At 45.9% G+C, this 26,121-nt stretch overlaps 1 protein-coding gene across 3 annotated transcripts in view; it reads right to left on the bottom strand.

Annotated features, from left to right (window-relative positions):
• The window catches only part of LOC137309878 (cytochrome P450 2J2-like), a 65,679-nt gene extending 40,253 nt beyond the window's left edge, over nt 1-25,426 (bottom strand). The window contains exons 1-4 of one of the 3 annotated variants that reach the window (XM_067977896.1): nt 25,098-25,426; nt 10,969-11,131; nt 10,717-10,878; nt 8,471-8,631 (exon numbers count right to left, since the gene is read on the bottom strand). In XM_067977896.1, the coding sequence (XP_067833997.1) occupies nt 8,471-8,631; nt 10,717-10,878; nt 10,969-11,131; nt 25,098-25,298 (687 nt within the window). In that variant the 5' untranslated portion in view covers nt 25,299-25,426. The remainder of the gene's footprint in view (nt 1-8,470; nt 8,632-10,716; nt 10,879-10,968; nt 11,132-25,097) is intronic. The other 2 variants (XM_067977895.1, XM_067977893.1) reach the window with 2 other exon arrangements.
• Nucleotides 25,427-26,121: the final 695 nt, after the last annotated feature.

Below are 26,121 nucleotides of genomic sequence, written 5' to 3'. Positions count from 1 at the left end.
ACCACCTCCCATTGACCACACCACAGATGCTCGAGATTTGAAATCAAAGCAGAAAGTGCTGGAAACACTCAGAGGTGCAGGAAAAATCTATGGAGAGAGGAATATAATGTTAATCTTTACATCTTTGGACGCTGTGTCATGGATCTGGACATGTTAACATTCCTTTCCTCTCTTACTGCAGTTATACAGGGTCTTGGTGAGACCACACCTGGAGTATTGTGTGCAGTTTTGGTCTCCTTACCTAAGAAAGGATATACTTGCCATAGAGAGAGAGCAGCGAAGGTTCACCAGACTGATTCCTGGGATGGCAGGACTGTCGTATGAGGAGAGATTGGGTCGACTCGGCCTGTATTCACTCGAGTTTAGAAGAATGAGAGGGGATCTCATTGAAACATATAAATTCTGACAGGGCTAGACAGACAGGATGCAGAGAGGATGCTTCTCCTGGCTGGGGGGTCCAGAACGAGGGGTCACAGTCTCAGGATACGGGGTAGGACATTTAGGACTGAGATGAGAAGTTTCTTCACTGAGAGGGTGGTGAATCTTTGGAATTCTCTACCCCTGAGGGCTGTGGAGGCTCCGTCATTGAGTACATTCAAAACAGAGATCGATAGATTTCTAGATATTAAAGGCATCAAGGGATATGGGGATAGTGCAGGAAAATGGAGTTGAGGTAGAAGATCAGCCATGATCTTGTTGAATGGTGGAGCAGGCTCGAGGGGCAGTGTGGTGGGGTGGGGGGTGGGGTGAGGGATGGGGTGGGGTGAGGGATGGGGTGGGGGGTGGGGTGAGGGATGGGGTGGGGGGTGGGGTGGGGGGTGAGGTGGGGGGGTGGGGTGAGGGATGGGGGTGGGGGATGGGGTTGCGGGTGGGGGTGAGGGATGGGGGTGGGGGATGGGGGTGGGGGATGGGGTGGGGGTGGGGTGGGGGGTGGGGTGAGGGATGGGGTGGGGGGTGGGGGTTGGGGGGGTGGGGTGGGGTGTGGGTGGGGGTTGGGGTGAGGGGTGGGGTGAGGGATGGGGTGGGGGGTGGGGGGGTGGGGTGGGGTGTGGGTGGGGGTTGGGGTGAGGGGTGGGGGTGGGGGGGGTGGGGTGGGGGGTGGGGTGAGGGATGGGGTGGGGGTTGGGGGTTGGGGTGGGGTGAGGGATGGGGTGGGGTGTGGGTGGGGGTTGGGGTGAGGGGTGGGGGTGGGGGGGGTGGGGTGGGGGGTGGGGTGAGGGATGGGGTGGGGGTTGGGGTGAGGGGTGGGGGTGGGGGGGGTGGGGTGGGGGGTGGGGTGAGGGATGGGGTGGGGGGTGGGGGTTGGGGTGGGGTGGGGGGTGGGTGGGGTGTGGGATGGGGTGGGGGGTGGGGTGGGGTGGGGGTGGAGGGTGGGGGGATGGGGTGAGGGGTGGGGGTGAGGGGTGGGGTGGGGGGGGTGGGGGTGAGGGGTGGGGTGGGGGGGGTGGAGGGGGGGGGTTGGGGGGGGGATGTTCCCAGATGCTGCACTCTGGGTAATGTTAACCGCTCTTAGCCTCGCAATTGATCGATTTAATTTACTAACTCGAGCAATGTGAGGAATCTTGATCCTCAGGCAATCACATTCCTCAAAAACCGCAACGGTCTCGGCCCTTTCCAGTTGCACCGTCCTCCTCTCATCCCCCGGACCTCACTCCACCTTCCTCCATTGCACAATGGCAACCTTCACCACCCGATCCTCAGGATCTTCTCTCATTAACAATCTCCTGCCTAATGCTGCTGCTTCACCAGCAACAGGAGGCCATTCAGCCCATCAAACCCATTACACAGGAACAGGATTAAGCCATTCAGCCCCTCGAGCCTGTAACATAGCAACACGAGGAGGCCATTCAGCCCCCCGAGCCTGTTGCATAGGAACAGGAGGAGGCCATTCAGCCCCTCAAGCCTGTTGCATAGGAACAGGAGGAGGCCATTCAGCCCCTCAAGCCTGTAACATAGGAACAGGAGGAGGCCATTCAGACCCTCGAGCCTGTAACATAGGAACAGGAGGAGGCCATTCAGACCCTCGAGCCTGTAACATAGCAACACGAGGAGGTCATTCAGACCCTCGAGCCTGTGTAACACATGGGCCTATACTCGCTGGAGTTTAGAGGAATGAGAGGTGATGTCATTGAAACATATAAGATTCTGAGTGGGCTTTACAGGGTAGAGGCTGTTTCCTCTGGTTGGAGAGTCTAGAACTAGGGGGTATAGTCTCAGGATAAGGGGTCGGTCATTTAAGACTGAGATGAGGAGGAATTTCTTCACTCAGAGGGTTGTGAATCTTTGGAATTCTCTACCCCAGAGGGCTGTGGATGCTCAGTCACTGAATATATTCAAGGCTGAGAGTGATAGATTTTTGGACTCTCGGGGAATCAAGAGATATGGGGATTGGGCGGGAAAGTGGAGTTGAGGTCGAAGATCAGACATGATCTGATTGAATGGTGGAGCAGGCTCGAGGGGTCGAATGGGCTACTCCTATTTCTTATGTTTCTTATGTTCTTAGCACGAGGAGGCCATTCAGCCCCTCGAGCCTGTTACACACAAACATGAGGAGGCCATTCATCCCCTCAAGCCTGCTCAGCTATTCATTTAGATCATGACTGATCTGTACTTCAACTTCATTTACCCGCCTTTGCACCATAACCCATGATACCCTTACCCAACCAGAATCTATTGATTTCAATCTTAAACATTTCAATTGGCCCCCAGCATCCACAACCTTTTGGGTGAAGACAGTTCCAAATTTTCATTACTCTTTATGTGGGAAAGTAGCAAGTTGGATTCAAAAGTGGCTCAGTGGCAGGAAGCAAAGGTGATGGTCGATGGGTGTTTTTGTGACTGGAAGGCTGTTTCCAGTGGGGTTCCGCAGGGCTCAGTACTTGGTCCCTTGCTTTTTGTGGTATATATTAATGATTTAGACTTAAATGTAGGGGGCACGATTAAGAAGTTTGCAGATGATACAAAAATTGGCCGTGTTGTTGATAGTGAGGAGGAAAGCTGTAGACTGCAGGAAGATATCAATGGACTGGTCAGATGGGCAGGAAAGTGGCAAATGGAATTCAATCCGGAGAAGTGTGAGGTAATGCATTTGGGGAGGGCAAACAAGGCAAGGGAATACACAATAAATGGGAGGATACTGAGAGGTGTAGAGGAAGTGAGGGACCTTGGAGTGCATGGCCACAGATCTCTGAAGGTAACAGGACAGGTAGATAAGGTGGTTAAGAAGGCATACGGGATACTGTCCTTTATTAGCCGAGGCGTAGAATATAAGAGCAGGGATGTTATGCTGGAACTGTATAAAACACTAGGCCACAGCTTGAGTACTGAGTACAGTTCTGGTCACTACATTACAGGAAAGATGTGATTGCTCTGGAGGGTACAGAGGAGATTTACAAGGATGTTGCCAGGACTGGAGAATTTTAGCTATGAGGAAAGATTGGATAGGCTGGGGTTGTTTTCATTGGAACAGAGGAGGCTGAGGGGAGGTTTAATTGAGGTGTACAAAATTATGAGGGGCCTAGATAGAGTGGATAGGAAGGACCTATTTCCCTGAGCGGAGAGGTCAATAACCAGGGGGCATAGATTTAAAGTGATTGGTAGAAGGATTAGAGGGGAAATGAGGAAATTGTTTTTCACCCAGAGGGTGGTGGGGGTCTGGAACTCACTGCCTGAGAGGGTGGGAGAGGCAGAAACCCTCAACTCATGCTGGATGTGCACCTGAAGTGCTGTAACCTGCAGGGCTACGGACCAAGTGCTGGAAAGTGGGATTAGGCTGGGTGGCTCATTTTCAGCTGGCGTGGACATGATGGGCCGAATGGCCTCCATCTGTGGCATAAATTTTCTATGATTCTATGATTTTATGAAAGATACTATTACAACGTTCGTAAAGAGGATATAGGTATGGGAAGACAATTAGCAGAGACTCTATGGTTATAATTGAGGAATAAGAGAGGACTTAAAACTGTAATGGGAGTTGTCTACAGGTCGCCTGATAGCGGCAATGAAGTGGCAGAATGTATTAATTCAGAGATTGGAGAGGCTTATAGCAAAAGCAGAGTTGTTTTAATGGAAGACTTTAATTCTCATATAGATTGGGACGAGCAAAGTAGCTCAAGTCAGAAAGGTAGTGAATTTCTTGAGTACATTCAGGATAGTTTTCTGGAGCAATATTTTCCAGAACCAACAAGGGGACAGGCCATACTAGATTTAATAGTGAGTGATGAGCCAGACTTAGATAATAATCTAACAGTAAGGGAACATTTATTGAATGGTGATCATAATAATATTGAATTCAATGTTGGGTTTGAAAAGGAGAAACTTAACACAGTTACTGAGATTCTAGATTTTGGTGAGGTTAACTTTAACAGAATGAGACGGAGACTGATGACAGCAAACTGGTTAAAACTGTTATCAGGTAAAATTACAGACGAACAGTGGGAGGTGTTCAAAAATGAATTTAGTTTAATACAGGACCAGTATACCCCTAAGGGGCAAGAGTTCGACTTACTGAATAAAACAGCCAGGGTCGATAAAAGAGGTGAGAAATAACATAAAAATAAAGGAAAGAGCAGACAAAAGTGCAAAGAATAGTGTAGATTGAGGAGACTAGGAGAGATATAAAGAACAGCAAAGAAAGACAAATGTATAGTAAGAGCTGCAAAAAGGGAATAGGAAAAGAAACCTGTGAGGGAGATCAAGATTAACACAAAAAGCTTTTACAATGATATTAGTAGAAAAGGGGTAGTCGAGGGTAATGTGGGCCCTTTAAAAACTGATGTGGGTAATATTGCAAGTGAAAAGAAGGAAATAGTAGACTTGTTGAATAATTCTGGAAGCAGATTCAATAATAACTTTCAAAAGGGAATTGGATAAATACTTGAAGAGGAAAAACTACAGGGCTATGGGGAAAGAGCAGGGGAATGGGACTAAATGGATAGCTCTTTCAACGATGGGCCGAATGGCCTCCTCCTGTGCTATGCGTACTATGATACTATGAATTACTTTGCGTCAGTCTTCACAGTAGAGGAAGAGAATAATATATCTGATATTCCAGAGACACTAATGATGAATCAAGGACTGGAACTCACTAAAGTTAAAGTAAGGAAGGAAACAGCATTAGCAAAGATAGTGGCACTAAGGACTGACCAATCCCCAGGACCTGATGGTTTCCCCCTCAGGGTTTTAAAGGCAATAGGTGAGGAAATTGCAGATACTTTAGCCATAATCTTCCAAAGTGCACTCGATTCAGGAATTGTCCCTTCAGATTGGAAAATTGCAAATGTAACTCCATTATTTAAGAAAGGTGAGAGAAACCAGGCAATTATAGATCGGTTAGTCTAACATCTGCTGTGGGGGAGTTATTGGAATCTAGAATTAAGGCCAGAGTGACTGAGCACTAAGAGACATTTCCGCTGATTAGAGAGAGCCAACATGGGTTTGTAAAGGGGAGGTCACGCCTGATGATCCGAATTGAATTTTTTGAGGTTGTAACTGGATATCTGTGGATATAGTTTATTTGGACTTCCAGAAGGCATTCGATAAGGTTCCACATGAGAGACTGTTAGCTAAACTTAAAACTCATGGAATTGAAGGCAAATTATTGACCTGGTTAGAAGATTGGTTAGGCGGTGGAAGACAGAGAGTAGGGATAATGTGTATGTAATCTAATTATTTATTAATGATTTAGATGACACAATAGGGAGCTATATATCCAAGTTTACCAATTACACAACGATTGGTGGCATAGTGAGTAGTGTAGATGGGAGCATAAAATTACAAAGACATTGATAGATTATGTGAGTGGGCAAAACTGTGGCAGATGGATTTCAACACAGGTAAGTATGAGGTCATCCATTTTGGACCAAAAAAGGATCAACCAGAGTACTTTCTAAATGGTGAAAAGTTAGGAACAGTGGAGGCCCAAAGAGAATTAGGGGTCCATGTACACTGATCATTAAAATGTAGTGGACAGGTACAAAAATAATCAAAAAGGCTAATGGAATGTTAGCCTTCATAACTAGAGGGCTAGAATATAAAGGGGAGGAAGTTTTGCTACTGCTATACAAAGCCCTGGTTAGACCATATCTGGAGCACTGTGTACAGCTCTGGGCATCGCACCTTAGAAAGGATATAATGGCCTTGGAGGGAGAGCAGCGCAGATTCACCAGAATATTACCAGGGCTCCAAGGGTTAGATCATGAGGAGAGATTACATAAACTAGGCTTGTATTCCCTGGTATATAGAAGGTTAAGGGGCGATTTGATTGAGGTTTTTAGGATTTTGAAAGGAATTGATAGGGTAGATAGAGAGAAACTTTTTCCACTGGTGGGGGAGTCTCGGACAAGGGGACATAATCTTAAAATCAGAGCCAGGCCATTCAGGAGAGAAGTTAGAAAGCACTTCTTCACACAAAGGGTGGGAGAAGTGTGGAACTCTCTCCTACAGAGAGCAGTAGATGCTAGCTCAATCAATAATTTTAAATCAGAGATCTATACATTTTTTCTAGCCCAGAGTATTAAGAGAAGGCTGTTAAAAAGCATATGAGATCCTGAGCTTTATTAATAGAGGCACAGAGGACAAAAGCAAGGAAGTTATGCTAAACCTTTATAAATCACTGGTTAGGCCTCAGCTGGAGTATTGTGTTCAATTCTGGGCACCACACTTTAGGAAGGATGTCAAGGCCTTAGAGAGGGTGCAGAGGAGATTTACTAGAATGGTACCAGGGATGAGGGACTTCAGTTATGTGGATAGACTGGAGAAGCTGGGATTGTTCTCCTTAGAGCAGAGAAGGTTGAGGGGAGATTTGATAGAGGTGTTCAAAATCATGAACAGTTTTGATAGACCAAAAAAGGAGAAACTTTTGCCAGTGGAAGAAGGGTCAGTAACCAGAGGACACGGATTTAAGGTGATCGGTAAAAGAGCCAGAGATGGCATGAAGAAACAATTTTTTTACGCAGCGAGTTGTTATGATCTGGAATGCACTGCCTGAAAAGGCGGTGGAAACAGATTCAATGGTAACTTTCAAAAGGGAATTCGATAAATAGTTGAAGGGAACAAATTACAGGTCTATGGGGACAGAGCAGGGGAGTGGGACTATTGGATAGCTCTGCCTAAGAGCCAGCAAAAGCATGATGGGCCGAATGGTCTCCTTCTGTGCTGTATAATACAATCCCCCACCATCAACATCCTGGGGGTCACCATTGACCAGAAACTTAACTGGACCAGCCATATAAATACTGTGGCTACGAGAGCAGGTCAGAGGCTGGGTATTCTGCGGCGAGTGACTCACCTCCTGACTCCCCAAAGCCTTTCCACCATCTACAAGGCACAAGTCAGGAGTGTGATGGAATACTCTCCACTTGCCTGGATGAGTGCAGCTCCAACAACACTGAAGAAGCTCTACACCATCCAGGACAACGCAGCCCGCTTGATTGGCACCCCGTCCACCACCCTAAACATTCACTCCCTTCACCACCGGCGCACTGTGGCTGCAGTGTGTACCATCCACAGGATGCACTGCAGCAACTCGCCAAGGCATCTTCGACAGCAACTCCCAAACCCGCGACCTCTACCACCTAGAAGGACAAGTGCAGCAGGCACATGGGAACAACACCACCTGCACGTTCCCCTCCAAGTCACACACCATCCCGACTTGGAAATATATCGCCGTTCCTTCATCGTCACTGGGTCAAAATCCTGGAACTCCCTTCCTAACAGCACTGTGGGAGAACCGTCACCACACGGACTGCAGCGGTTCAAGAAGGCGGCTCACCACCACCTTCTCAAGGGCAATTAGGGATGGGCAATAAATGCCAGCCTCGCCAACGATGCCCACATCCCATGAACGAATAATTTTTAAAAATACCATGACAATGCTATGATAATATCATATGAAAGCAAGGAAATGAGAAGGAGTAAGGATACAGTTCATCCATGACCTCATTGAATGGAGGCACAGGCAGGAGGGGCCAAAAGGACTTCTCTTGTGCTGGGAGATTTTATGATTCTATGAATGGCCTGTTCTTGTTCCTAGGTCCCACAATTATCCCGGTATCTCTCTATAATACTCACTCAACATTCATCCCTTTATATAACTCATACATTACTCACTCAACCTTCATCCCTCTATTAATCAACATTTCTCACTCAACATTCATTCCACCATCACTCCATATTTCTCACTCTTCCTTCATCATTCTATCACTCCATATTTCTCACTCGACCTTCATTCCACTATCACTCCATATTTCTCACTCTCCTTTCTTCCCTCCATCATTCTATATTTCTCTCTCTACCTTCTTCCCTCTTTTCTTCTGTATTTCTTTCTCTACATTCTGTTTGTTACCTCTCGTCGTCTCGCAGCAATTGAGAACAGTTCACTTGACCTTGATTGTGAACCACCTGTAAGTAAGTGTCTCAGTGATGAGAATGTATCGGTCATTTGCAGCTCTGACCCCGAGGTTTTACTCACCTTCACACTGCTGCTGGGGACGATGTCGGTTATGTTCATGAAGTGATGCATGAAAGCCCTGAAGGTGGGGTTCTTGTAGTCAAGGCGATGACCAAACAACACTTGGTACATTGTACTGTAGACAGACTGGTTGATATCCAAGTGAGGGTCAAAGGGCTGATCTGTGAAGTGCGATATTAAACACAGTAAGTTTTGATTTGGTATTAGGGGATCGTTTAATTACTGAGAGTTAATAGCAGTAATACTCTCCAGTCCTCTGATCGCTCAATGAGTAAACTCATGTACGATCTGTTACTGAGGCTCAGAAACAGTTGGCGACAGGTTTCCGCTGGGTTAGTTGATCTAATGCAGTGCAGCAGTGTTGCAAATGGCTTCCCTAATACTGGGCTATTGTGAGAGAAATCTGCCAGTTGCTCTGCCTTGTGGCTCCTGCTACAGGGTGTTAAGGGAGGGCAGCATCAGTCTGGTCAATTTTACTCACCTGAAAATGCAGTTAATGTACAACCATGGAATCATAGTTGGCCATTCGGCCCATCGTGCCTCTGCCGGCTCTTTGAAAGAGCTATCTAATTAGTTGCACCCCTCCTTGCTCTTTCCCCATACCCTGTAAATTTTTCCCCTTCGAGTATTTATCCAATCCCCTTTTGAAAGTTACTATTGAATCTGCTTCCACCGCCCTTTCAGGCAGAGCATTCCAGATCATCACAACTCGCTGTGTAAAAAACATCCTCCTCATCTCCCCCTCTGGTTCGATATGTTTAACAGAGGAATGGGAATATGGACGATAGGAAGTAACAAAGCAAAGTGAGGCTGAGATACATCGAGGAGCAGAGGGATGCTGATGGAGGGAAATGCTGAATGTGAGGTGTGGTTGAGTAAATGGGTGAAATTGGAAGAGAAATTGCACCATGAAATTACCTTTTCCTGCATCAAACCCTCCTTCCCCAGACTGTCCACAATCCCCTCAATCATTGATTCCAATCAAACTCTCCTTCCCCTGACTGTCCACAATCCCCTCAATCATTGATTCCAATCAAACCCTCCTTCCCCAGACTGTCCACAATCCCCTCAATCATTGATTCCATTCAAACCCTCCTTCCCCAGACTGTCCACAATCCCCTCAATCATTGATTCCATTCAAACCCTCCTTCCCCTGACTGTCCACAATCCCCTCAATCATTGATTCCATTCAAACCCTCCTTCCCCAGATTGTCCACAATCCCCTCAATCATTGATTCCAATCAAACCCTCCTTCCCCATACCCCACACAATCCTCTCAATCATTGATTCCAATCAAACCCTCCTTCCCCAGACTGTCCACAATCCCCTCAATCATTGATTCCAATCAAACCCTCCTTCCCCAGACTGTCCACAATCCTCTCAATCATTGATTCCAATCAAACCCTCCTTCCCCAGACTGTCCACAATCCCCTCAATCATTGATTCCAATCAAACCCTCCTTCCCCAGACTGTCCACAATCCCCTCAATCATTGATTCCATTCAAACCCTCCTTCCCCTGACTGTCCACAATCCCCTCAATCATTGATTCCAATCAAACCCTCCTTCCCCATACCCCACACAATCCTCTCAATCATTGATTCCAATCAAACCCTCCTTCCCCAGACTGTCCACAATCCCCTCAATCATGGATTCCATTCAAACCCTCCTTCCCCAGACTGTCCACAATCCCCTCAATCATGGATTCTATTTCAAATCTTGGACTGATACTGCTTGATAGATGTCAGCCGTTGCTCAGTGGGCATCACTCTTGCCTCTGAGTCAGAAGGTTTAAGGCCCACTCCATTTATTTAAGCCCCATAATCCAGGCCGTTACTCCCAGTGCCAGTACTGAGGGAGTGCTGCACTGTTGGAGGAGCTTTCTTTTGGATGAAACATTAAACCGAGACCCTGTCAGGTGAATATAAAAGATCCCGTGCAACTATTGGATGAAGAGACGGGGAGTTCTCCCCGGTGTCCTGGCCAATATTTATCCCTCAACCAAGATCACCAGAACAGATGATCTGGTCATTATCACTTTGCTGTTTGTGGGATCTTGCTGTGCAAATATTGGCTGCCATGTTTCTTACATTACAACAGTGACTACACTTCAAAAGTACTTCATTGGCTGTACGGTGCTTTGGGATGTCCTGAGGCCATGAAAGATGCTATGGAAATGGGAGTTCCTTCTCTCTTTTACTCAACGCTGAACAGAAACTCCGAAAGTCTCAATAATCTCCTTGATCACCTCTTTCCGAAATCGATTTACCGTGGTGTTGTTCAAATGCTGTTCTCAAATACTGGGCTTCTGCCGTGATCCAGGGTTTCACCTGAGGGAGCAAGTTCTTCAGGTGTGACAGAGCAAAGTGACGCTGCTCTCTCCACTCGCTGCCATTGGAAAATATAATCCCTGCGAAAGAAAAGACTTGTTTGTTTCAATGTAATCTGGTCATAGGTTGGATTAGGAGCAGCTACTGTGAGAGCAGAGAGTGTCACTCACCATGTGGTCCTTTTAGTCTGAGGAATAATGGAGAGATCGGTCGCCCAGAGAAGGTCTCACCATTCAGTACCAGTGCTTCTTTCACAATCGCGTAACCGTCCAGCACCACCGAGAACTTTGTCCCCAGACGAACACTGAATATGGCGCCATACTTCTTTCCCAGCTACAGAACAGGATGGACATTAAAAATTCATATGTTTAGTGTTTGGAAATGTAGGTAGTCCACAGGATGCAGCAAATACTTTTGGTGGGAGAGTCCAGAACAAGGGGGCGTAACATTAAATTAGAGCTGGGCCGTTCAGGGGTGATGTCAGGAAGCATTTCTTCACACAAAGGGGAGTGGAAATCTGGAACTCTCTCCCCCAAAAAACTGTTGAGGCTGGGGGTCAATTGAAAATGTCAAAACTGAGATTGATAGACTGGTGTTAGGTGAGGGGATTAAAGGTTCCGGAGTTAAGGTGGGTAAATAGAGATAAGATACAAATCAGCCATGACCTCAATGAATGGCGGAAGAGGCTAGAGAGACTGAATGGCCTCCTCCTGTTTCTATGTTTTAAATCCACACTGGACCAAAGATAATCAAGCAAAATATAGAAATTTACAGCAGAAATGATGAATCGTCCATGTACTGCCTCCTTGGGCTGATATCAGACTGGGCCCAGTGACCAGCAATCATTTACTGCCTCCTTGGGCTGATATCAGACTGGGCCCAGTGTCCAGCAATCATTTACTGCCTCCTTGGGCTGATATCAGACTGGGCCCAGTGTCCAGCGATCATTTACTGTCTCCATGGGCTGATACCAGACTGGGCCCAGTGACCAGCAATCATTTACTGCCTCCTTGGGCTGATATCAGACTGGGCCCACTGTCCAGCAATCATTTACTGTCTCCATGGGCTGATATCAGACTGAGCCCAGTGTCCAGCGATCAATTCCTGTCAAACTCCATTCCATTATGTTTCTCTGTGATTTTCTGGACAATTCCCAGACCCAGTTCCAATGAGAGATTTTTTCAAAAGAAAGCAAGGTTTGCATTTATGTCGCACCTTTCATGACCTCGTTATGTTCCAAAGCACTTTGCAGCCAATGAAATATATTGGAAGTGTTCCCATTGTTGTAATGTCGGAAACACTGCAGCCAATTTGCGCACAGCAAGATCCCACAAACAGCAAAGAGACAATGAGCAGATCACTTGATTTTTAGGGGAGTTGGTTGATGGATAAATATGGAGCAGGGCACCGGAGAGAATGGATCATTTGTTTTCGCGATGTTAGTTGAGGGATAAATCTTGGCCAGAGAACTCCCCTGCTCTTCATCGAAATAGGGTCACAGGATCTTTAAAATACACGTGAGAGCTCACCCAAAGGATGGTAACCCCGACAGTGCAGCACTCCCTCAGTACTGACCCTCCGACAGTGCAGCGCTCCCTCAGTACTGACCCTCCGACAGTGCAGCACTCCCTCAGTACTAACCCTCCGACAGTGCAGCACTCCCTCAGTACTAACCCTCCGACAGTGCAGCACTCCCTCAGTACTGACCCTCCGACAGTGCAGCGCTCCCTCAGTACTGACCCTCCGACAGTGCAGCACTCCCTCAGTACTGACCCTCCGACAGTGCGGCGCTCCCTCAGTACTGACCCTCCGACAGTGCGGCGCTCCCTCAGTACTGACCCTCCGACAGTGCGACGCTCCCTCAGTACTGACCCTCCGACAGTGCAGCACTCCCTCAGTACTGACCCTCCAACAGTGCAGCACTCCCTCAGTACTGACCCTCCGACAGTGCAGCGCTCCCTCAGTACTGACCCTCCGACAGTGCAACGCTCCCTCAGTACTGACCCTCCGACAGTACAGCACTCCCTCAGTACTGACCCTCCGACAGTGCAGCGCTCCCTCAGTACTGACCCTCCGACAGTGCGGCGCACCCTCAGTACTGACCCTCCGACAGTGCAGCGCTCCCTCAGTACTGACCCTCCGACAGTACAGCACTCCCTCAGTACTGACCCTCCGACAGTGCAGCGCTCCCTCAGTACTGACCCTCCGACAGTGCAGCGCTCCCTCAGTACTGACCCTCCGACAGTACAGCGCTCCCTCAGTACTGACCCTCCGACAGTGCAGCGCTCCCTCAGTACTGACCCTCCGACAGTGCAGCGCTCCCTCAGTACTGACCCTCCGACAGTACAGCGCTCCCTCAGTACTGACAGCCTAGATTTTGTGCTCAGGTGTCTGAAATGGGACCTCCTGTAACTCAAGTTCCTGTTTTATTTCCATTCGAACCATTGACAGCTCCAAGGAACTCTGTACTCCCTGATCTAAATAATTTTTCAGAAAAATTGCGGTTTACAGACTGTGAGGCTGAACTATGTCGTAAAAGGTATTAAGTTAGAAGTAGCTTCATTATTGTCATTTACTGCAGTGAAAATGAACTTTTTCTCAGTGATAGCTCTCTCGCCTCTGAGTCAAAGGGAGTTAGGTCTAAACCCCATCCGGGAACTTGAACACAAAATCCAGGCTGACACTTCAGTGCAATTCAAATGAGAACCTCATTGCCAGGTGTTGCCACATCTCAAATGAGAACTTCATTGCCAGATGTTACCAAGTTTCAAATGAGAACCTCATTGCCAGATGTTGCCACATCTCAAATGAGAACCTCATTGCCAGATGTTGTCACATTTCAGATGAGAACCTCATTTCCAGATGTTGCCACATCTCAAATGAGAACCTCATTGCCAGATGTTGCCACATCTCAAATGAGAACCTAATTGCCAGATGTTGTCACATTTCAGATGAGAACCTCATTGCCAGATGTTGCCACATTTCAGATGAGAATCTCATTGCCAGATGTTACCAAGTTTCAAATGAGAACGTCATTGCCAGATGTTGCCACATCTCAAATGAGAACCTCATTGCCAGATGTTGCCACATCTCAAATGAGAACCTCATTGCCAGATGTTGTCACATTTCAGATGAGAACCTCATTGCCAGATGTTGCCACGTTTCAGATGAGAACCTCATTGCCAGATGTTGCCATGTTTCAGGTGACGTGTTCAACCAAGTCTCCCTCTGCCCTCTTGGGTTCCAGAATCATAGAGTCTCACCACCACCACCACAACAACTCCTCACATTTATACAGTGCCTTTAAAGTAGTAGAACGTCCCGAGCTGCTTCACAGGAGCGATTATCAAACAAACTATGACACTGGGCCACATAAGGAGATATTAGGACAGGTGACCAAAAGCTCGGTCAAAGAGGTAGGTTTTAAGGAGCATTTTAAAGGAGGAGAGAGAAGCGGAGAGTCGGAGAGGTTTAGGGAGGGAATTCAGAGCTTAGGGCCCAGGCAGCTGAAGGCACGACCGCCAATGGTGGAGCGATTAAAATCGGGGATCTGCAAGAGGAGGAGCGCAGAGATCTCGGAGGGTTGTAGGGCTGGAGGAGGTTACAGAGATAGGGAGGAGCGAGGCCATGGAGGGATTTGAACACAAGGATGAGAATTTTAAAATCGATGCTTTCCCGGATCGGGAGCCAATGTCGGTCAGTGAGCACAGGGGTGATGGGTGAACGGGACTTGGTGCGAGTTAGGATACGGGCAGCAGAGTTTTGGATGAGCTCAAGTTTATGGAAGGTGGAAAATGGGAGGCCGGCCAGGAGAGCATTGGAACAGTCAAGTCTGTAGCACAGAAGGAGGCCATTCTACCCATTTTGCCAGTGCCGACTCGCTGAAAGAGCTACCAATTAGTCGCACCCCCTGCTATTTCCCTACAGCCTGGCATTTTTTCCTTTTTAAGTACATTAATGTGTAGCTGGAGAAATGGTGCAGGAGGGAAGACTTCAGATTTCTGGGGCATTGGGAGCAGTTGTGGGGCAGGAGGGATCTGTTTAAGATAGACAGGTTGAACCTCAACAGAGCTGGGACCAATGCCCTCATGGGGAGGTTAACTAGTGCTGTCGGCGGTGGGGGGCGGGGGTTAAACTAATTTAGCAGGGGGAGGGGCACCCGGATGAAACATTAGAGAGGAGAAACAAGGTGCCCAGAGGACTGGGAGGGACAAACAGCACTAGAGTAAAGAATAGTTCAGAAATAGGAGGGATCAGACAGGGAGATAAATGTGAGACAGTCTAAGATGGGTTTGGAGTGCATGTGTGTAAATACACGGAGTGAGTAAATAAGGCTGGTGAGCTGCGGCCTCAAGTCACCAGATGGGATTATAATATAGTGGCAATAATAGAGACCTGGATCAAAGGAGGGGAGGATTGGGTACTTAATATTCCTGGCTAAAAGGGATTCAGGAAAGATAGAGAAAGAAAGAAAGGAGGGAGGTGTGGGGGTGTCAGTATTGATCAAAGATACTGTTACAGCACTGGAACGGGATGATGTAGTTGAGGGTCACAGACAGAATCTATTTGATTGGAGTTTAGGATCAGAATAGGAGTTGTTACTCTGCTGGATGAACACTACAGGTCATCAAATAGTCAGAAGGAGTTAGAGGAACAAATTTTGAGGCACATTACAGAAAGATTTAAAAACAATATAGTAGTGATAATGGGCGAGTCCAATTATCCCAATATAGACTGGGAAAAAGAGCAGTGTAAAGGGGCAAACAGGGGGAGGAATTCCTGAAATGTGTACAAGAGAACTTTCTGCAACAATGTGTTTCCAGCCTGAGGAAGGGAGCAGTGCTGGAGCTCTGGGGAATGAAGTGGGGCAGGTGGAGCATGTTTCAGTGGGGAGCATTTGGGGAACACTGATCATAATATCATTAGGTTTAGCATAGTTATGAAAAAGGTCAAGGAACAATCAAAGATGAAAATAATTAACTGGAGGAGGACTCATTTCAGTGAGTTGAAAAGGGATCTTGCCCAGTTGGATTGGAATTAAAGACTGGTAGGTAAAACAGTAATTAAACAATGAGAGGCCTTCAGCGAGGAGACGGTTCAGGTACAGAGTAAACACATTCCCACGAGGGGGAAAGGAAGGGAATCCAAAGCTAGAGGTCCCTGGATAACTAAAGATATAGAGATTGAAATGAAAGAGAAGGAGACTTATGATAACGTTTATAATACAGTGGAGAATCAGGCTGAATACAGAAAGCAAAAAGAACTGAGAGAGGAAATAAGAGGAGAAAAAAATGCATGTGAATTGATTAGCTGGTAACATAAAAGGGAACCCAAAATCTTTTATAAACATATAAATTAGACTTGCAAAACATGAGTGCAATTTGCAAATGAATTTCAATCTAGATCAGTGTGAGGTGGGACATTTTGTGAGGAAGAATAAGGAGATCACACACTGCTTGGAAAATGAGAGTCTAAATGGGGTAGAGGAGCAGAGGGATCTGGGGGTACAGATACACAAATCACTAAAAGTAGGGACGCAGGTTAATAAAAAGGCAAACCAAGCACTGGGGTTCATTTCTAGAGGGATAGGATTGAAAAGCAGAGAAGTTATGTTAAACTTGTATCGAACCTTGGTTAGACCACACTTGGAGTATTGTGAACAGTTCTGGTCTCCATATTATAAAAAAGATATAGAGGCACTGGAGAAGATGCAGAAATGATTCACAAGATTGATACTGGAACTGAGAGGTTACCTAGCAGGAAAGGCTGAACAGGCTCGGGCTCTTTTCTCAAGAAAAGGGAAGACTGAGGGGTGACCTGATAGAGGTCTTTAAGATTCTGAAAGGGTTTGATAGCGTAGACGTAGAGAACATGTTTCCACTTGTGGGGGAGACCAGAACTAAGGGCCATAAATATAAGATAGTAATAAATCCAATAAGGAATTCAGGAGAAACGTCTTTCTCCAGAGAGTGGTGAGAATGTGGAACTCACTCCCACAAGGAGTAATTGAGGTGAATAGTGTAGATACATTTAAGGGGAAGCTGGATAAACACATGAGGGAGAAAGGAATAGAAGGATATCCTGATAGGGTGAGATGAAGTCGGGAGGGAGGAGGCTCTCTTGGAACATAAACACCGGCATAGACCAGTTGGGCCGAATGGCCTGTCTCTGTGCTGTACATTCTATATAATTCTATTTAATAAATAGTAAAGAGCTAGTGAAAGGATGGGGGGGGAGGGATTAGAGACCAAAATGGAAAGAAAGGAGGGAGGTGTGGGGGTGTCAGTATTGATCAAAGATACTGTTACAGCACTGGAACGGGATGATGTAGTTGAGGGTCACAGACAGAATCTATTTGGTTTGAATGAAGGAACAATAGAGGAGCTAATACACTACTGGGTGTGGACTATAGGCCACCAAATAGTGGGAAGGAAATTTGCAGGCAAATTACGGAAAGATGCAAGAACTATATAGTGATAATGGGGGACTTCAATTATCCTAATATAGACTGGGACAGTAACAGTGTAAGGGGCAAAGAGGGGGAGGAATTCCTGAAATGTGTACAAGAGAACTTTCTGGAACAGTGTGTTTCCAGCCCAACCAGGAAGGAAGCAGTGCGAGATCTAATTCTGGGGAATGAAGTGGGGCAAATGGAGCATGTTTCAGTGGGGGAGCATTTGGGGAACAGTGATCACAATATCATCAGGTTTAGAATAGTTATGGAAAAGGACAAGGAACAATCAAATGTGAAAACACTTAACTGGAGGAGGGGTAATTTCAGTGAGTTAAAAAGGGATCTTGCCCAGGTGGATTGGAATTAAAAATTGGAAGGCAAAACAGTAATTGAACAATGAGAGGCCTTCAAGGAGGAGATGGTTCGGGTACAGAGTAAACACATTCCCACGAGGGGAAAAGGAAGGGCATTCAAAGTTAGAGCTTCCTGGATGACTAACGATACAGGGGGAAAAAATGGATAAGGGTCCATTCTGGGCGATGGTGGTGCGATGCACGAACACCCCGCGCCCGACAGACCCTGGGCAGGCAAGACGCAAGTTTGGTCCCAAGGGAGCACTTCGCTCCAATCAGCCTTCCTTTCCAGGCCTTGCACGTGGAATCAATGCAATTCGCACTTTCCACCATCAGAGGGAGCTCCATCTCTTAAAGGGAAGATGTTTCTGAGAAATCTCTTCAAGGGAGCTGGTACCAGTTATTTGCTGAAAATAAGAGTCTACTGTCTGCACGGAGTCTGAACAGACATCAGACATTGCACATGTAAAACACAGATGCAGATCCCATCTCTATATTTACACACTGATGAGTTATTTTAAAACATTGAATAAAGGTTGTGCACCACTAAATCCCACATCCTCCAATCTGCACACCAGACCTCACCAATCTGCTGGTCTGAGTTGGTACCAGGCCTGTGAGAGTCCGTGCACCAAGATTCACTGCTGATGCACTAGAGACCCTGGTGCAAGAGGTGGACAGAAGGAGGGACATTGTATATCCACGGTCGGGGTAGGGGGGGGGGGTGGCAAGAGGCCCTCCAGACATATACCCAAAAGGCAGTGGGAGGCAGCGGGGGATGAAGTCAATGCCAGGCGCACAGCATCATGATCATGGATGCAGTGCAGGAAGAAGTTCAATGCTCTGACATGAGTGGTCAAGGTGAGTGAGGTCAACTGTCAAGTGGTGTCTCCTACCAACTGCACCACACACTACACCCCCATCACCCACATATCAACAAACTCTCTCCATCAGTAATCAACTCTTCCAATCAGATGCTTCCTCTCACCCTTACACATTACCACTGTTTCAAATCACCCACAACTCACAAGCCACACACACTGGCAGCTATTCAACCATGACAGGCACATCACCCAGACACACATCCCGGTTTCTTGCAGGAGAAGGTGGTGCATATCAAGAGGCAGCAAGTGGCATTTAGCCCCTCGAGCCTGTTCCACCATTCAGTGAGATCATGGTGGACCTGTGACCTAACTCCATATACCCACCTTAGCCCCATATCCCTTAATACCCTTGGTTCACAGAAATCTATCAATCTCAGATTTAACATTCACATGTGAGCTAGCATCAACTGCCGTCTGTAGAAGAGTGTTCCGAACATCTCCCACCCTTTGCGTGTGGAAACATTTCCGAACTTCACTCCTGCCATCCTGGCTCTAAATGTTAGACTATGTCCCTGCGTTCTGGTATTGAAGTCTGGGAGGCCTCCAAAAACAGTTACAAATGTCTCGGCAGCCAGAAGCAATAATCCAGCCTCTAACCTGTAAATCCTGCATGGTCCCTTTAAATAGCGCTGGTGTGGGTGAGGGGTCCTCCAGGCACTCTAAGACATTCAGATGATCGGGGTTAAGACTGTGCGTTGAGTTGAGTGTTAAGACCCAAAATGGTGTCTTATTTTAAATCAGCGTTGCACCCTGATTGAAGCCATTTTCTCCCTACTTTACATGATTCCAGTGCTCGTTATCTGCGCCTGCGCTATCTCCTATACCAAGATGGCGTCCGGTGCACGTCACGCTGGAAACGTGCGTGCGTATCCAAGACGCCATCTTTGATGTTGGAGAGGACGTGTCGCACCGAAACAACAGGCCCTACACGGTCCAATTTAGCACCCAGTGAGATTAAAATGAAACAGAAACAGGAGGCTTATGATAAATATTGGGTCCATAATACAGCAGAGAATCAAGCTGAATACAGAGAGTACAGAGGAAACCTAAAAATGGAAGTAAGAGGGGAATAGAGAGAGTATGAGAATAGATTAAAGGGAACCCAAACATCTTTTGAAAACATATAAATAGTCAAAATGTAGTCAAAGGAAGGGTGGGACAAAAAAGGAGATCTTCTTGTGGAGGCAGAGGGCATGGCTGAGGTACTGAATGAATACTTCCCATTGGTCTTCATTAGAGAAGAGGATGCTGCCATTGTAGCAGTGAAGGAGGAGGATGCAGAGTCTGCAAAGGGATATCGACAGATTAAGTGAGTGGGCGAGAAGGTGGCAGATGGAGTATAATGTGGGGAAATGTGAAATTATCCACTTTGCTAGGAAAAATAGAAAAGCAGAATATTTTATTAAATGGTGAGAGATTATTAAATGTTGGTGTTCAGGGGGATTTGGGTGTCCTTGTACAGGAAACACAGAAAGTTAACATGCAATTACAGAAAGCAATTAGAAACCCTTTATTGCAAGTATGTTGGAGTATAAGAGTAAGGAGGTCTTGCTGCAATTATATAGGGCTCTGGTGAGACCACACCTGGAGTACTGTGTACAGTTTTGGTCTCCTTACCTAAGGAAGGATATACCTGCCTTAGAGGGGGTGCAATGAAGGTTTACTAGATTAATTCCTGGGATGAGAGGGTTGTCCTATGAGGAGAGATTAAGTAGAATGGGCCTATACTCTCTGGAGTTTAGAAGAATGAGCAATGATCTCATTGAAACATATAAGATTGTGAGGGGGTTTGACAGGGTAGATGCTGAGAGGTTGTTTCTCCTGGCTGGAGAGTCTAGAACTAGGGGGCATAGTCTCAGGATAAGGGGTCGGTCATTTAGGACTGAGATGAGGAAAAATTTCTTCACTCAGAGGGTTGTGAATCTTTGGAATTCTCAACCCCAGAGGGCTGTGGATGCTCAGTCATTGAGTATATTCAAGGCTGGGATCGATAGATATTTGAACACTAAGGGATATAGGGATAGGGCGGGAAAGTGGAGTTGAGGTCAAAGATCAACCATGATCTTGTTGAATGGTGGAGCAGGCTCGAGGGGCCTGTGGCCGACTGCTGCTCCTATTTCTTATGGTCTTATGTTCTAATCGGGAGGCAACATGAGGAAACATTTTTTTACGCAGCGAGTTATGGTCTGCAATGTGCTGTGCTGGAAACAGATTCAGTCATAACTTTCAAAAGGGAATTAGATAAATACTTGAAGGGAAAACATTTTCAGGGCTATGGGGAAAGGGCAGGGGAGTGGGAATAATTGGATAGCTCTTTCAAAGAGCCGGCACAGGCACGATGGGCCGAAAGGCCGCCTACTCAGCTGCACCTGCTATGATCCAATGAAAAATGAGATCTTCTTGTAGAGACAGACAGCAGCATTGAGGTACTAAATGAATACTTTGCATCTGTCCTCAGTAAAGAAGAGGATGCTGCCGTGTCACAGTAAAGGAGGAGGAGGTAGAGATATTAGATGGGATAAAAATAGATGAAGAGGAGAGACTGAAACCATTGGCAGCACTCAAAGTAGAAAAGTGACCTGATCCCGATGGGATGCATCCTGGGTTACTAAGGGAAGTAAGGGTGGAAATTCCAGAGGCTCTGGCCACATTTTTCCAAAGATTTGGGACTAATACCAGAGGACTGCAGGATTGCAAACTGTTCAACAAAGGGGAGAAAGATAAACCTGGTGTCTACATGCCTGTCAGCCTAACGTCGGGACTGGGGAAACTTCGAGAGACAATAACCTGATACAAAATTAATTCTCACTTGGAAAAGTATGGGTTAATAAACAACAGCCAATACGGATTTGTTAAAGGCAAATCGTGTTTGACTAATCTGATTGAGTTCTTTGATGAAGTAACGGAGAGGGTCGATGGGGGCAGTGTGGTTGATGTGTATACGGACTTTCAAAAGGCATTTGATAAAGTATCACATTATAGGAAAGTGTACAGTGGTGTTAGGACCACTGCTGTTTTTAATATATATTAATGTCCTGGACTTGGGTATAGGGGGCATAATTTCTAAGTTTGAAGATGACATGAAACTTGGAAATGTGGTAAACAATGTGGAGGATAGTAACAGACTTCAGGAGGACACAGACAGACTGGTGAAATGGGCAGATGTATAGCAGATGAAATTTAATGCAGAGGATAGTAATAGACTTTAGGAACATAGGAACAGGAGAAGGCCATTTAGCCCCTCGAACCTGTTCCGCCATTCAATTAGATCATAGCTGATCTGTGACCTAACTCCATATAACCGCCTTAACCCCGTATCCCTAATACTTTGGTTAACAAAAATCCATCAATCTCAGGTTTAATATTAACAATTGCCAACTGCCATTTGTGGAAGAGAGTTCCAAACCTCTCCCACCCTTTGTGTGTAGAAATGTTTCCCAACTTCACTCCTGAAAGTCCTGGCTCTAATTTTCAGTCCATGTCCCCTCGTCCTAGACTCCCCAACCAGCGTAAATAGTTTCTCTCTATCTACCCTATCAGTTCCCCTTAAAAACTTCGATCACATCACCCCTTAATCTTCTACATTCGAGAGAATACAACCCTAGTTTGTGTAATCTCTCCTCGTAATTTAACCCTTGGAGTCCAGGTATCATTCTAGTAAATCTACGCTGCGCTGCATTAATAGACTGGTGAAATGGGCAGACACGTGGCAGATGAAATTTAATGCAGAGAAGTGTGAAGTGATGCATTTTGGTAGCAAAATGAGGAGAGGCAAAATCCAATTACATTGAGTTACATCAAAACTACAATATGGAAACAGGCCATTCGGCCCAACGGGTCTATGCCGGTGTTTATGCTCCACACGAGCCTCCTCCCTCCCTACTTCATCTCATCCTATCAGGATATCCTTCTATTCCTTTCTCCCTCATGTGTTTATCCAGCTTCCCCTTAAATGTATCTACACCATTCGCCTCAACTACTCCTTGTGGGAGTGAGTTCCACATTCTCACCACTCTCTGGGTAAAGAAGTTTCTCCTGAATTCCCTATTGGATTTATTAGTGACTATTTTATATTTATGACGTCTAGTTTTGGACCCCTCACAAGTGGAAACATTATCTCTACGTGTACTCTGTCAAACCCTTTTATTTTCTTAAAGACCTCTATCAGGTCACCCCTCAGTCTTTTCTTTTCTAGAGTAAAGAGCCGCAGTCTGTTCAGCCCTTCCTGATAAGGATATCCTCTCAATTTTGTTATCATCCTTGTGAGTCTTATTTGCACACTCTCCAATGCCTCTTTATCCTTTCTATAATATGGGAACCAGAGCTGTGGTCTAACCAAGGTTCATAGTGTCATAGTAGGTGAAGCACAGGAGGAGGCCATTTGGCCCATTGTGCCTGTGCCAGCTCTTTGAAAGAGCTATCCAATTCCCATTCCCCTGCTCTTTCCCCATAGCCCTGTGTTTTTTTCCCTTAAAGTATTTATCCAATTCTCTTTTGAAAGTTATTATTGAATCTATTTCCACCGCCCTTTCAGGCAGTGAATTCCAGATCATCACAACTCGCTGTGTAAAAATACATTTCCTCATGTCGCCTCTGGCTCTTTTACCGATCACCTTAAATCTGTGTCCTCTGGTTACTGACCCTTCTGCCACTGGAAACAGTTTCTCCTTATTTACTGTCAAAACCGTTCCTGATTTTGAACACCTCGATCAAATCTTCTCTTAACCCTCTCTGCTGTAATGAGAACAATCCCAGCTTCTCCAGTCTCTCCACATAACTGAAGTCCCTCATCCCTGGTACCATTCTAGTAAATCTCCTCTGCACCCTCTCTAAGGCCTTCACATCCTTCCTAAAGTGTGGTGCCCAGAATTGAACACAATAATCCAGCTGAGGTCTAACCAGTGTTTTATAAAGATTGAGCATAACTTCCTTGTTTTTGTACTCTGTGCCTCTATTAATAAAGCCCAGGATCCCAGATGCTTTTTTAACAGCCTTCTCAACTTGTCCTGCCACCTTCAATGATTTGTGTACATACACCCCCAGGTCCCTCTGTTCCTGCACCCCCTTTAAAATTGTACCATTTAGTTTATTTTGCCTCTCCTCATTCTTCCTACCAAAATACATCACTTCACATTTCTCTGTGTTCATTTTTATCTATCATGTGTCTGCCCATTTCACCAGTCTGTCTGTGTCCTCCTGAAGTCTGTTACTATCCTCCACATTGTTTACTACATTTCCGAGTTTCAGGTCATCTGTAAACTTGGAAATTATACCCTCTATACCCAAGTTCATTAATATATATCAAAAAGAGCAGTGGTCCCAATAAAAAGTTTCTATACATGTTTAACATAACTTCCAAGTCATGAAACTTTAAAGAGCGTGCAGGAACAGAGAGACCTGGGGGTGTATGTGCACAAATCATTGAAGGTGACAGGACAAGTTGGTAAAGCTGTTAAAAAGGCATATGGTGTTCTCGCTTTATTAACAGAGGCACAGAGTACAAAAGCAAGGAAGTTATGCTCAATCTTTATAAATCACTGGTTAGGCCTCAGCTGGAGTATTGTGTTCAATTCTGGGCATCACACTTTAGGAAGGATGTCAAGGCCTTGGAGAGGGTGCAGAGGAGATTTACTAGAATGGTTCCAGGGATGAGGGACTTCAGTTCCGTGGAGAGACTGGAGAAGCTGGGATTGTTCTCCTTACAACAGAGAAGGTTAAGGGGAGATTTAATAGAGGTGTTCAAAATTATGAGGGATTTTGAGAGGATAGATAGGGAGAAACTGTTTCCACTGGCTGGAGGGTCGGTAACCAGAGGATACAGATTGAAGATAATTGGCAAAATAGACAGGGGGAGTTCAGAAGATTTTTTTATTACTCACCGAGTTGTTATGATTCAGAATGCATCACCTGAGAGGGTGGTGGAAGCAGATTGAACAGTAACTTTCAAAAGGGAATTGGATAAATACTTAAAAAAGAAACATTTGCAGGGCTATGGGGAAAGAGCAGAGAAAAACACACCCGGACAGATACACACACACACATACACACAGAGACACAGATACACACACACACACACACACAGAAAAACACACCTGGACAGATACACACACACGTACACACAGAGACACAGATACACACACACACACACACACAGAAAAACACACCTGAACAGATACACACACACATACACACAGAGACACAGATACACACACACACACATGCAGAAAAACACACCTGGACAGATACACACACACATACATACAGAGACACATACACACACACACACATACACACAGAGAAAAACACACCTGGACAGATACACACACACACACACATATACACTCAAAACACAGACACATGCAGAAGCATACACACACACACACACAACACACACACAAAACACTTGTACATACTTATCAGGGTGGCAATTGTTCCAACACTAACCCAGAGGTTCTGAGACTTTCTGTAGCCTCTGCTATGACTGGGTTCAGTTTCCTCAGCAAGAACTGAAAATTGGGCCTGAGAATTTCCTGATCTCAATGCCTCAGTGACTGGTAACATGAACTCGTTGAGCCACTGGGCGTTCCATTCGATTCCTGGGATCTTACCTGCTTCAAGGAGCGGTGAGGCGCCATTGAGGAAACCTGCAAAAGATTCCCCAGGAAGGACAGGGCGATGGGTCCAGGAGGAAACTTCACTGGCCTCCTGCTCCTCACAACATCCAGAACAAACAAGAGAAAAAGAACGACTGGTATCCATTTCCAGCCCAGGGAAATTCGGGGCAGCGCCTGAGAGACTTCGGGAACCATGAGAAAAATTAAACTACACGGACAAAATGAAGTATTGACTTCTTCCCTGTAAAGCTGGACTCCAAAGAGGCTGCTCCACAGACGGACTCCTGTGAAGTTAATAGTCGAGCTATTTTAGGCTGTTCGAACCCCCTCCATGGCCTCTGGTTATCTTGATCCACCATATGGCCATTCTGGCTGATGCCCAACTTCCTGTCATAGTCCGTGTTGAACAAATAACTAATTCAGTTCTGTGGACAGTCACGAGAAGCTGGGGTTGTTCTCCTTAGAACAGAGAAGGTTAAGGGGAGATTTAATAGAGGTGTTCAGAATCATGAGGGTTCAGATAGAGAAAATAAGGAGAGACTGTTACCACTGGCAGGAGGGTCGGTAACCAGAGGACACAGATTTAAGTTGATTGGCAAAAAAACAGAGGCGAGATGAGGAGAAGTTTTTCTGCAGCGAGTTATTATGATCTGGAATTCACTGCCTGAAAAGGTGGTGGAAGCAGATTAAGTGGTTACTTCGAAAAAGAACTGGGTTATATATTTGAAAAGGAGAAAAAATACAGGGGTATGGGAAAGAGGAGGGGAGTGGGATTAATTGGATAGCACTTTCCAAGAGCTGGCACAGGTACGATGGGCCGAATTGCCTCTTTCTTCACTGTATCTAACATTCCATGATTAAAAATGGTAAACAAAACTAATTTTTTCAACAATCCTTCAACAAACGTCGTTTTACTAAACCATCTCCATTTCCAGACGCGATCTCCATCGAGAGTTCTCAGAAGAATGACGAAAGTATTTACTCTGCCCAATTTCATTGAATGATCTTGGCTATTTCT

Source organism: Heptranchias perlo, unplaced genomic scaffold (genome assembly GCF_035084215.1).
Source record: "Heptranchias perlo isolate sHepPer1 unplaced genomic scaffold, sHepPer1.hap1 HAP1_SCAFFOLD_188, whole genome shotgun sequence".
NCBI lineage: Eukaryota > Metazoa > Chordata > Chondrichthyes > Hexanchiformes > Hexanchidae > Heptranchias > Heptranchias perlo.
The sequence above is the reverse complement of the archived record's forward strand: the minus strand, read 5'-3'. Positions and strand labels throughout refer to the sequence as shown.